We start from the raw sequence: 12,606 nt of genomic DNA on the forward strand, positions 1-12,606 counted from the left end.
AGGTCGCTAACTCTCTAGTTTGCGAGTTAGCATGTGTCTCAAGACCCTGCAGTTGCGCAATATGTTGTAAATAAAAAAGAGTATAAATGTGACTATAGTCGTGTTTTGTCATGTCTACAGGGCTCTAATAATGCTTTGTTCATTTTAATCTGAAAAAAATCATTTGTCTACCCACCAACTATATGTGGTTTCTTAAGTTTTTTTTGCAGTTTTGTTATATTTATTTATTGATTGATTTATTGGGTTAGGGTTAGGGTTAGGGTTAGAACAGTGGAATGTTTTATCAGAGCTTCTCTTGTAGAAAATCGAAACCAAAGCAAAGTTTATTCATTTTTCTGTTTTTAATAAAGGCGTTTTTTTTTTTTTGGAAAACCCTATGCGGCCCAGTCCCGCCAGACCCTAGCTCCAGTGGCCCCCAAGTAAATTGAGTTTGAGACCCCTGGCCTAAACACTATCACAGTGGTTTTCAAGTTTTGACCAACCGTGCTACACACGATGTACTACGTCATGAATCCTACGGGATGTCCCTTCCTGCCACCAAGATGGAGCTCCAAAAATGTGATGCTCTGTGGACCGTCGGAGTGAAGGCGCAGGCAGCTGTGTGCTTCTGTGTATAGCAGAACAAAAAAAGTTGTTTTTGTTTATTCTTGGTGGCTTGGTAAACTCGTCAGGGTAATCTTTAAACTGTAAAAGTGACCATGGCAGTGATTATTGGAGTTATGTTGTTCATTTATTCATTTTCTACCGCTTATCCTCACGAGGGTGGCAGGGGTGCTGGAGCCTATCCCAGCTGTCTTAGGGCGAGAGGCGGGGTAAACCCTGGAGTGGTCGCCAGCCAATCACAGGGCACATATAGACAAACAACCATTCACACTCACATTCATACCTATGGACAATTTGGAGTGGCTAATTAACCTAGCATGTTTTTGGAATGTGGGAGGAAACCGGAGTACCCGGAGAAAACCCACGCATGCACGGGGAGAACATGCAAACTCCACACAGAGATGGCCGAGGGTTGGATTGAACTAGGGTCTCCTAACTGTGAGCGCACTAACCACTCGACCGCCGTGCAGCCCTATGTTGTTCATATTTTTGAAAATTATTTCATCTCCAAAAGGGAGACGAGGCAAAAAAAAATCACAAATATTGACCTACATTAAAAAAGTTAAATTGTAATATTTGTTCCTTGGCTGCACCGCTTCCAGTACAATATGCAACACAATATGCTTTGGAAGCAAGGGCCAAAACTGTTTAAAAACAGCCACATGTAGACACAGAGTACCACTTTTCAATTTGAAGTGTGAATACTTTAGATAATTCTCATCTAGAAGATTGAATGGAACCTTCTAAATAGTCCTTTTCTCTTCATATCTCTGACAAATTCATTTCATTTCATATTGAAGTGATGCAGTGTGTCGCTTATTCCTTTAAACATCCATGCTTGACATTGCAATCGAGAACATTAGGACATTAAAATACGTTAGATAGTGAATTTAGATAGTGAAGATGATGCTCTAAAATGCTGAAAAAATGATCACCTTTCAGCATGCTTGATGCCAGTATTTCCAGGAGGAAAGCGGAATGTTCTCCAGGTGGTGAAGATGGCCTCGGGGCGGGCATCCACTGTCTGGAACTGATGTCCATTTTGTCAACCCTTGCCTCCATCCCCAAATGTTCTTAATTGGATTTAGATCAGGGCGACATGCAGGATGTTCCAAAAAATCGTGAACTGCAGAATTGTCCTCAGTCATAAGGGATGGCCTCTGCAACATCTACACATTGTCTACCACATCTATCACATTCTGCAAACAAAAAAAAACACTTCTAACAGCATAACTGAGTGTTCAGCATAATACTGTATTCATTATTTCATGTAATAAAATGCCCCCGTTTCGGGAGTTGTAAAACAGTACACTAACCAAGGTATTTGGCAACAGTGCTGGTGGACAGACAACAGCACATCTGGTTTAGGGTCTCTTTAGGGCTTGTCTATAACAATATTTATTGCTGATCATCGCACGGCTCTGGGGGGCCTTAAACAGGTTATCTTTCTGAACATTTAATCTTTTATGAGCTTGCCTGCGGTCGTCGGGGAGAAGTCTGGGAATGATTTCTGCACCCCGGTTTAACTGCCCACTGGGTCACAGGTTTCAGACGCAAACACCCTGAGGATGTCCGACTATGAACAGATTGGATGATACGGGGGGGTATCAGGAACATCGCAGTTAATACAGTAGTTGGGATTTAGGTTTGATGGGCAGTGGTACTCACACTAGGCCATTCCAGCAGGAACATTCGACAAATAGATCATTAATTGAACTTTATTAACAGCTTGGATGGGGAACAGAAAACAGGGTCAGACTGGAGCTGAGGGGAGTCCAAAATGAAAAGATCCCATATAGAACGGGCGAGGTGAGGTGCTTGAGTGAAATAGCAAATAGAGAGTGACGGAAATGATCAACAATCCTTCACAGAAGGAACATCAAGATCTGCGGATATGTTCCTGACAAGACAAGGGAAAGTGTCGTTAAAGCATGAAAGCAAATGTGATACATGAACAAAGCGAACCAGTCAGCTAAGGCAGCCAAATTAAGATAGTTCATCTTAAACTCTGATGTCATTCCGAATCTGCAGATTCTCAAATCATGATGGACAATTACAAAAAAAATAAAAGTAACCAGATAAAACTCAGGCCAAGGATTCTCCGTGAAATTGGAGTTGGCTGCTGGTTAGTCGACGGCCGAGGAGTCTTCAGGAAGTGGGAGGCTGGAAGGTCTTCGAGGAGGCGAGCATGGCACGCACTTTGGCCATCAGATCCTAAAGATAGATCGACACAAAGAAATGAGGCTCAATGAGGGAAACTGTTCCCATGATGAAGTTGTCTTGGAATGTCTATCAGGGATACTTGGGAATGGCGCAGACGCCAATCTGCACTCTTTATTTTTTTATTTGTTTTTGTTTACTTTATGGAATTATAAGTATCGGTTTTAGAATGCTTTTACCCTTCTTTGCTGTAAAGCACTTTGAATAACCTTGTGTACGAATGGTGCTCCATAAATAAACTTGCCTTGCCGTGCCTTAAGTGTCTGAAACATTATTTCCTTCTGGAATTAATTCATAACCAAAAATGAAGTACCACTGCGCTACTAATCAATCGCTACGTCTGTTTCTGTCCCAGCACGACTGAATGGCAACCAGGCCTTCCCAGCCAACACCAATTTATCCCCACCAATGATGGAGACAGAACCACACTCATGTCCCCAGCTCCTCGTATAGTCCTCCGGGTTTGGATGTCCTTGGTTGTCCCGCTTTCTGGTATTCGCCGGACTCTGCACAAACTCCCTTAATAAGAAGTCGGGCCATCGGAAAGGGCAGACGCGCTCAAGTTACAAGCGTGTAAAGCACTTTGCACACCAGGGAGAGGCATATTTTCACAGCTGCTACATGGTAAGAGAACCTATCTGCTTCTTTTGGAATGCACTTCCTGCCTTCCTTTGGAGGCAAACATTTCTATATCCCGTTCAATAGATTGATACCAAAGAACGTCTTTAGTTTGGACTTTCCTTTGCCCGTCCTCCGGGGACGCTCTAGCTCGCATCCCGGGCGTGATTCGTTTGCACATGGACAAATACCCACCCGTGAGCTCTGCTGACAGATGAGACAAATTAACAGCTGTAATCACAGAGGAGGTGGAACTGTCATATCACATCACTCAAAAGGCCATTTCAGTGGCCCCCGGTGACTGCAAATGTACACCACACGCGCGCACACGCACACACACACACACACACACACACACACACACACGTCTGCGATGACGTTCTGTTTGCACGAAGCCTGCAGTCACACACACTTCCTCCACAGTCAGGGGTGTCAAGGTGTGCATGAGTCAGGCCACCAGCCGCTGTCAGTCTGCCATAAAGACCCGCTTGCAGTCTGTGAATTTTTCATTGCGTATTCTGCCTTTTGATTATCTCTTCACCTGTGCCTGCAGCTAGCGCCACCTTGACACTTGTGTCCTGTTTCAAACCTTTTTTTTTTGGTCTGCAGCTCCTCTACCATTTGGATCCACAAAGAAAGATTTGTGCGTTGATTTTGAGTTTGACTCATTACCACAGTCACTCGCTCAGATTGACTTTTTCCTGTAACTTTCCTGTAACTGAAACATCAAGCAACTAAAGTTTATTACCGAGAAGATCTCTAACAGAACGAAATGCTTGAACTTGAAATGAGCACCCTGTGGATTTCCTCAAAAATAGGTCGGACTTTTTGGTGAGGACTCAATTAAGACAGCTACAGAGAGATTCCGTTTACTTGATCGCGAGGGATCCAACATTACCCTTCGATGGGGGCCTATTTGGAACGTTCTACTCGAGTCAAAATGGATGCCAAAAAAAGAAAGGCAATAATGGTGAAGTTGCACGCAACTATTATGATGAGAAGTGCTGTGGTACCTCTGGTTTTCGTAGGATTCGGTTTTTGACAAAAAATACTGCTGGAATTATGGCTCTGTTTGCGCCTACCAAAGTAGTCCGTTCGCCCGGAATTGAGTGGCCAAGCAAAGCATCTACGGATTAATGAATTGGTCTCTGTGAAGAATGGATAGATAGTGGCTATTTTAGAGTTTTCAGACACTATAGACAGATTCCGGCCAGGGACTTGAATCATCTTCATTGTGTGTGTACACCAATCCCTCGCTAATTGTGGTTAATTGGCTTCAGACCAGACCAGTGAATTTCCGTGAAGTAGGATTCCTTTATCATGAATGTAGCATGTTTGTAGTTGGCCTAGAAAAGCTGTTTATAACCTTCTAAATACAGTTTTTAACATGAGAGCCCTCTAGCCATGAAATAACACCCCTATAGTCACCATTACACTCTTAGTACCCAATATAGCAGACATAAGACCAAATAAAACACATGCCTGTGTGTTGATTTGCCTTCTCAAAGGAACCTGGCTTTGGAATTTGTAATTTTTTTTTTTTACCACTTAGTGACCCCTTAAATATATTTGTGTTTCTCGTAGTAGAGATACTGGATTTATCATCACTTTTCAAGACTGACTTGCCAAAGGCAACAGTCCAATTGCTTCCAATTGTCTTTAAAACCCCGTCAAAGCTCCAACACCTTAACAAAACTCGTCTATCTCAGCTCTCAGCATCTTTCTGATCCAAGAAAAAGTGCAGGATTGCAGGTATGTAAGTTACTAACACTGTGTAATGGATCCATCACGCTGCATATGAAACAAGTCGACCACGGTGAAGATGAGCAAGGAACAAAAGCAGACACGATGACAATGACGAGACGAGATGAGTCGACTAGCAACAAGGCTATTAGAAGCTGTTGAATTATTCAGGGTGTGTTTGTAAAACATCACGGAAGGGGGGTTTTAAGTCGTAATAAGTGGCTGCGACTATCTTCACTCTGCAGAGAAACAGCAGGATGTCGGGAGGCGTGCTGTGATACAAGCGGGAGGAGAGATGTTTTGTATCCATCAGCGGGTCTACGATGTGTGCTTCTATAACTGGTCAGTCATTACTTGAAACTTGGAGCTGAGACACACGAGCAGCGACATAAACATCTCAGTGAGCAGCTATCCTTTCCCCATCCTTAAGCATTCCAGTTTAAAGCTTTTCACAAATCATTACAATACATTTTTCTTCCAGGAACAGTACGTGCTGGTGCATCACATTATGGAAAGCAGCTTGATGACGGCCATAAATTTGACACTGTAATGTTAAACTGGGTGGAGCGGAGAGAATGTTGACCAAGGTCGCAGTATATTTGGGTGAGTGAGTGTGGGATTATAGTGACTAATGTGTTTGCTTGTAGACAGTAGTACAAGCACTATACCACCCAGTCACATTTCAGGCCAGTTAGTCTCCAGAAATTACAGTTCCAAAGATGGATTTTGTACCTCTTTGTTCTAACCGCTCTGAGCTACAACGTAATTCCAAATTCACTTCTTTAGCAAATGCTCCTCTTTTCCTTCCCAATAAAAGCAATGCCCCGGTGAAACACAATCTATAGGTGATCCCGCTTTAATGTGAAGCTTAGAGCCATCGGATTTAATCAAACCAAGTGTGGACTGTCCTAAATCTCTGTTTCGCTTTCTTTCCTGGCTGAGCCGCCGTCGCTTGTTGACCAAAATGGATAATAAATTGAATTTGTATTAGTTTTAGTACAGTCCAAGGTCAAAAAACATTTTTTTCCTGGGCCAACTTGTCACCATCCCAAAACCTTTATTAACCTCACAGGGAACATTTTTCCCTTCTTAACTATAAAAGCGTATGAATTAGTGCCGACAAAGTTGATGTGTTAGCATAAGTTTCCTTGAATGGCACTTTCCCGTTGCCTGGGAGCCGCAAATATTGAGGAGAAATGGACAAAAAAGGGTATTTTGAATGGCAAATTTAGCTTCAATGCCCTGGCAGAGAGCTCTTGCATCAAGACCAAAGTTATGTGGATCTTGGCTGGGAGTTGAGTTGTCACGGATTAGGATAAAAGTGAGAAGTTACTGGAGCACTGACGGTATTTTTTGTCATTTAGTCCCTTAGCATACAAGTGTCCCAACTAACGAGTCGTCTCGGGTTGTTTTTTTGTGCTTTGAACTACAAGCTAAAGCCGAGGACAGCTTGTGTCAATGTGACCATGGCTGAAGATGACAATGGATCAAATAGCATTAGCAAAACAAACGTACATGATCGGGATCTAATTGATCTTATTGTGTATTGTTTAAAACTACGACAACATGACATGAAAAGCACTAAATGAATACAGAGCCACCATCCACCAGTAAGAGCCTGGACTTCAGTCACTTTGGTCTACTTGTTGATGTAAACCAGTGGTACTCGATTACTTTCTATTCAAGAGTCAAATTGTATGAAGAGTATGACCCCTCCCCGGACAGTTCATCGCTACCCCCAGGGGGGCCCTGCCCCACTATTTGAGAAGCGCTGGTGTAAACTGTTGGAATAATTGCAGGGCTCGACAATAACGTTGTACCGATGGCCCGGGGCAAGTTAAAACAAAATTCGGGCAAGTAAATCCAATCATTAATATTCCCGTCGGGCAAGTGCACTTTAGCATGCCGTACTGCCAAGAGTTTTTTTTAAAGCGGTTCTTGTTGGGTGTTGGTAAAACACGGACTGCGTAATTCCGGTGGTAATTTGCAAACCAATCCTTGCAAATCTTGAAATGGACCAATCAGAATCGTTTATTTAGACCGCGGTCCGTAATCCACAATCCGCGTTTTACCCACACCCGTTCTTGTTCGCGATCAACCAATCAGCGATCGTTTTACTAGGAAAACATCTATCATGGCGTCCCTGCCAACATCGTCTAATTCTTCAACAACTTCTGAAGGAAAACACCAAAAAGTGATGAAACAGTGCCTCCTAAACAAGTATTTTATTAGCGGCAGCAAATCAAATGATGGCACAGGTGAGTGAATCACATTGCTGTGACAATTTGAAGTGGTCACAATGAAACGCCACCGATTAGATCCAATACCAAGTGCTGATTTTGCACAAGCTACAAAACCTAGCGGTTTCATTTCTCTGTGTATTTTTCTCACCTTTGCTTCACAAATTATTGTTTGACCATTGAGCATTTTTTCTGAGCATTTCTTTCTAAAAACACTTTACTAGTACACAAATGTGTCAAATGTTTCATTGAGGTGCACAACTTAAATAAATATCACTGCTTACTACGACTACCATGTGTAAGGTAGCATGGCTTGCCATGTTAACATACATCTCCACAAATTTTCAGACATTCCTCCAAATACAATGCATCAGTACTATTATCTGATGAATTATCAGCATATATTGATATATGATATCATTATGGCAGTCTTTTCATTTTACATGGGGCAAGTTCGGGCAAGTAGTTCTCACCTTAAGGATTCCCCATGGGCAAGTAATTTTTGTTTTTAACGTAGAGCCCTGAATTGTACATAAAGTTATCCTATTTTTACTATATTCTTATGACCTATTTTTCTTATGACCTACAAACATTTCGTATCACTCACATAACAAAGTAAGATTAACGCTGTACATGTGTTTCATATCACTCACATAACAATGTAAGATTAATGCTGTGACGCCTGCACTTGTGGTGTACATCATGATTAAGGGAAAACAGAACATGACAGAACATTCCTTAGCAGATAGTTTTAACACCCTCAGGGGACATAGGCACGGGTCAGAAGTAGATATGACCTCAAAGGGTATGTGTGTGTGTGTCCGGAGAATCACATGCCAAGGATGAGATATCTACACATATGGATAACATGTTGTGCAAAGAAACTGGTTTTAACTAGAATGATTAAACCCCCCTTCCCTCAGCTATTTGATTGTACAGGGCCTTCCTTCAATAAAAAGGCAAGAGGGCAGGAACTGCTTCAGAGTGAGGTGGCGAATTGTTACTGAACGGTTCCTGATCACTCTCCTTGCAAGTAAAAAGAAACTCATCTCTCTGCGTCTTCCTTTGTACAGGCAGTGTTTTTCTACAAGTGTCGGGGTTTAAACCTGACATAAACAAACATCGGTAACACGGAAAACATTACACAATTGCACGGGCAGTATACAATCAAGACACGATACCTGAGTTATTTTGGACTGAACAGCGGATACTATGGAAGAGGCCACTGGCTCTTCTTTCTCCTGAGAAACACCCCTGCAGAGTGTAAGGAGAGGAAAGCATCGTTAGACAAGAGCAAAAGCATTGCGGGGAGAAAAAGAAGGAAACCAATCACGATAACGGGAGACGTTATGCAATATGCATGATGTGTTTTAAAATGTTTAAAGCAAAACCGGAATGTGGAGCAGTCAAAGGAAGAGGCAAGGAGTAGAAAGAGAAGAAAAAAACCTTACCAAAGGGTTTGTAAAGGATAAGCACTGGCTTCTCCAGTGGAAGAATTCAAAATTGTATTTGAAAACTTTCGGCTTACCTGGACTGGGCCAGGCTGGAGGCGGGGCTTGATGAATGGGACAAGGCTCTATTGGGTGACGGGTAAGGTGAAAGAGAAGAACCTGCCATTTTCTTGGCAACCGAGGACAAGGAGCTCTGCCTTTTGGCAAGGGGGGACCTGCGAGATATATAAAAAAAAAAAGTGGCAAACAGAGGGATCTTAAACATTTTGAATTCAGACAGCAATAATTCATCTGGGATGGCGGATGAGGAGAGACAGCGGGGCTTTTGTATTCAGCAGAGCCCTGCTTTTTAAATTAATGCTCGGGAAAAACTGTCAGTTCCAGTTTCCATCAGTGTCTTGTTAGCGTGTCGACTAAAGCGCATTACACGCCACAATGTATAAGGCACACGCTGTAACGTTAGCAGTCTGTCACATATCGCTGTTATTTCTGTAAAACCCTGACATGAAAATACATTAACATTTCATCGAGGACATCTGCTCGTCATGACAGGGCTTCTCACTCTACAGAAAGCAGGAAGTTGCCCGACATTGCCAGGCGAGAGGGGCGTAAGTCTATAAATACTTCACAAGCAGCACTGTCTGTTATTGGTTTTAAATGAGTGGATATTTGGGAGGTTGTTGACACGAGCGGATGGCTCAATTTCCTGTGTCCGATAAATTGGGGATTGTACAAGCGACTATATTTAGTCGCACTTGTGACTGACGGCTGCTTTAATTGATGAAGTGAGCATAACCACGTTCATTAGTTCAGAAGCAAACACTAATTAGCAATGAGCAGCACATCCATCATTGAAAACGCGCACTCTGTCTTCCTACTTGTTGTTGTTGTGGTGTTTTAATGGCGGCCTCAAGACTTGCGCAGGACTTTGTACTCTGCGCCGGTAGCGGTGCACGCCAGTGCGCTACAATCAATGCGACAAACATAACCCTTGTACAATTACCTTCCCGATTACTTTAAATTGCCTACACTTTTCCAAACGGTTCCTATTCATTCCCCCCCCCCAGACTGATGACTTTAAAAAAGCCAAACGAAACTTTACTGCAGCCTGTCATGTTAAAATAACCGGTACCAGTTACGCGTCTTCGCTCTGCTGGGAAGCCAAAATAGAATGTTACGTTGATTATCAGGCTTACAAGGCGGTAACAGAAGTGTATCACTGTCTCCACACCCGAGGCTGCAAATAAACAATTGATTGCTCCTACTGACTTTAGCATGAAGGTAATTTCCTCTTACAATTGATGCACCGTGACTGCTATAAATGCAAGGTGAGTGTCGTGTCATTGCATAGCCCGTGCAGCGTTTCATCACCTAGTATGAGCCCACTATGTGTACACTTTAAAAAATACAAATAGGCTTTGCTACACATCTTAAAGCCAGGAGCTATTGCTATTGTTTGTATCATCCTGTCCTACTCCTGAATGTTACGTTGTCGAATGCAATATATGGTATTTATTACATTACACTAGTGCAGAGTTCCAGTAGAAAGAATATGTAAAAAGTGGATAAAGTGTATAACAGCACTTCCTGAGACGCACACTGTCAGAGACAGGTGTGAACAAACACCTCATTAGCATTAAAACGTGTCAACACAGAACGGAATGTTCCCAGTAGGGCTTACTAAAAGCACTTTTTAAAGGGTCTAAATTCCATCATCAAGGCTAGATTTTGTGTGGGAGACTTTACTTAAAATTGCTGACAAATAAGTATAATATGAGACCTTCAAAAAAAAAGTCAGTGTTTGCAGGGAGCCTCACCTGGATGCGGAATGTTCCCTGGGCAGACCGGAGCGGCTACTGTGATGATGAGGGTCGCGCTCTTTGACATGTCGCCTTTCTGATGACGGACCATCCCTGCCTCTTCTTGCCGGGGAATATGAACGGGACCTTGTCAGAAGAGGACAAGGCAGAGCTCAGGAAACAAAGCACAGGACTTTAAACTGAAGGGTGGAATTGAATGGCTGGAAAAGTCCAACAGGGTTCAAATGGTCCAGAGTCAATGCAGTTAAGTTGGAAGGAGTCAAGTCTTACCGGGATCGGTGTGATCTCTTGTAGGCACTGGGAAGCGAATGTCTGCTCTTTGGCCTTGAAGTAGATCTAGATCTAGATCTTCTCTTGTGTTTTTTCTTCTTTTTGTCCTTTTCCCTTTCCCTGTCTCTATCCCTGTCCTTCTCTCTCTCCCTCTCTCTGTCTCGGCGTCTCTCTCGATCGCTGTCCCGGTATCTGTCTTTTTTGTCAGCGCTTCTGGAGGTAGAGTTGTGCGACGACGACGAAGACGAGGGGGCCTCCCTGCCGCGATGGCTTCCCCGGCTCTCCTTGTGAGGTCTTTCATCCTGACGATACGCAGGTGTTGCAGAGGACGTTTGCGAGGGCGGCAGTTCAGACAGAAGAGAAAGGGCCTCTTGCATCTAGAAACAGAATGGAAGCATGAAAATTCAGCAAGGGAATTCTATTTTTCAATTCAGTGCCCCGCTTGCACTTAGTCATTATTCGAAAGACACAAAAGGCCCAGTCATTGATTAAATACAACGGTCTCTTTGTCAATTTGACGTCAGTGAGAGTAAAGGAATTCCCAAATGCCTTATCTCACAGTAAGCGATCAATAACTGGGCCATCCATTTAGAAAGATGCAAGAGACGTAAACGGCCGGCTGGGTAGGGAACGGTTACAAACAGTGTCTGTAACTTCTTTACTCGGTGGGGCTATTGTGTCTTTGTTGTGCCTTGCAGTGCACTATAAAGTGAACACAAGCAGTTAAGTCTGTATAAACAGAACAGCAAAAAAACAGGGTGATTCTCAAGTATTTTCTGTCCTGCCCACCCTAGTGAGCAGATTTATTTATCTGTACAAACCACTGTATGAGCTGCGGGCACCAGCATCGTTCAAGCATGAATAAAGACACTAACACACCAACCAACCTTGTAGAAATCTTATGACTATACTCTCACACCTTTCCATGCCGCTGCGTGTTTTGTTTTGACTACTGCTCTCTGAGTAATACGACTCGATCAAGCTTTTTCAAACATCTACACAATACAAAATAAGCAACAAAAGTACGTATGATGTGTGCTGGTATCAGTATCGGCCGATACACAAGGCTGCAATACAGTATCGGAGGTGAAATATGTAACTGCAATGTGCTCCATGAATAGCAACAAAATAGCATGGACACTGTCAGCCATGGTTTAGCCACTCAAAAAAAAAAAAAAACCTTTGCAAAATATTACTCCACGCTTCCCCCCCTGAAGCTGCTGTTGCTCTGATTGAAAACCATTGTTTGCAAGACAAAACAATGAAGTTGGTTGGTGTCTCTAATTAACCCGATGCTGCCCCGTCGGCTCACATTAGTTTGGTCTGCTGCTGGATGCACGCTGAAAAAGATAGCCCGAGTCCATCAGTGGATTAAACATGACCCGAAATCTTGTGAGGTCAGATTTCATCTTTCCGGGTTGAAGCTTGAGTTGCTATTGAGGCCATCCCATTTTAGAAGTGCAATCAGTGGAGCACTACTGCTACTACTACTTTTCAGTTTAATTTCATGCTGATGTAAACGTATTTCCACTGATTGCGTCCGCCTCGGCCGGCGAGTGGCCTAAAACCCAAGTGTCCGATGCAGACGTAAAGCCTCATTCTCACTGGGATTCCTGAGCCAAGCACAACAACTAAGGCGGA

The 12,606-nt window shown here is 43.1% G+C and overlaps 1 protein-coding gene across 1 annotated transcript in view; it reads right to left on the reverse strand.

Moving 5' to 3' along the window:
- Window positions 1–2,305: 2,305 nt before the first annotated feature.
- sfswap (splicing factor SWAP) overlaps window positions 2,306–12,606 on the reverse strand; it is a 31,668-nt gene continuing 21,367 nt past the window's right edge. Inside the window, exons 15-19 of the mRNA XM_058064165.1 lie at window positions 10,966–11,342; window positions 10,693–10,821; window positions 8,953–9,090; window positions 8,606–8,678; window positions 2,306–2,817 (exon numbers count right to left, since the gene is read on the reverse strand). Of these exons, the coding sequence (XP_057920148.1) occupies window positions 2,752–2,817; window positions 8,606–8,678; window positions 8,953–9,090; window positions 10,693–10,821; window positions 10,966–11,342 (783 nt within the window). The 3' untranslated portion in view covers window positions 2,306–2,751. The remainder of the gene's footprint in view (window positions 2,818–8,605; window positions 8,679–8,952; window positions 9,091–10,692; window positions 10,822–10,965; window positions 11,343–12,606) is intronic.

This window comes from Doryrhamphus excisus, chromosome 2 (genome assembly GCF_030265055.1).
Source record: "Doryrhamphus excisus isolate RoL2022-K1 chromosome 2, RoL_Dexc_1.0, whole genome shotgun sequence".
Lineage (NCBI taxonomy): Eukaryota > Metazoa > Chordata > Actinopteri > Syngnathiformes > Syngnathidae > Doryrhamphus > Doryrhamphus excisus.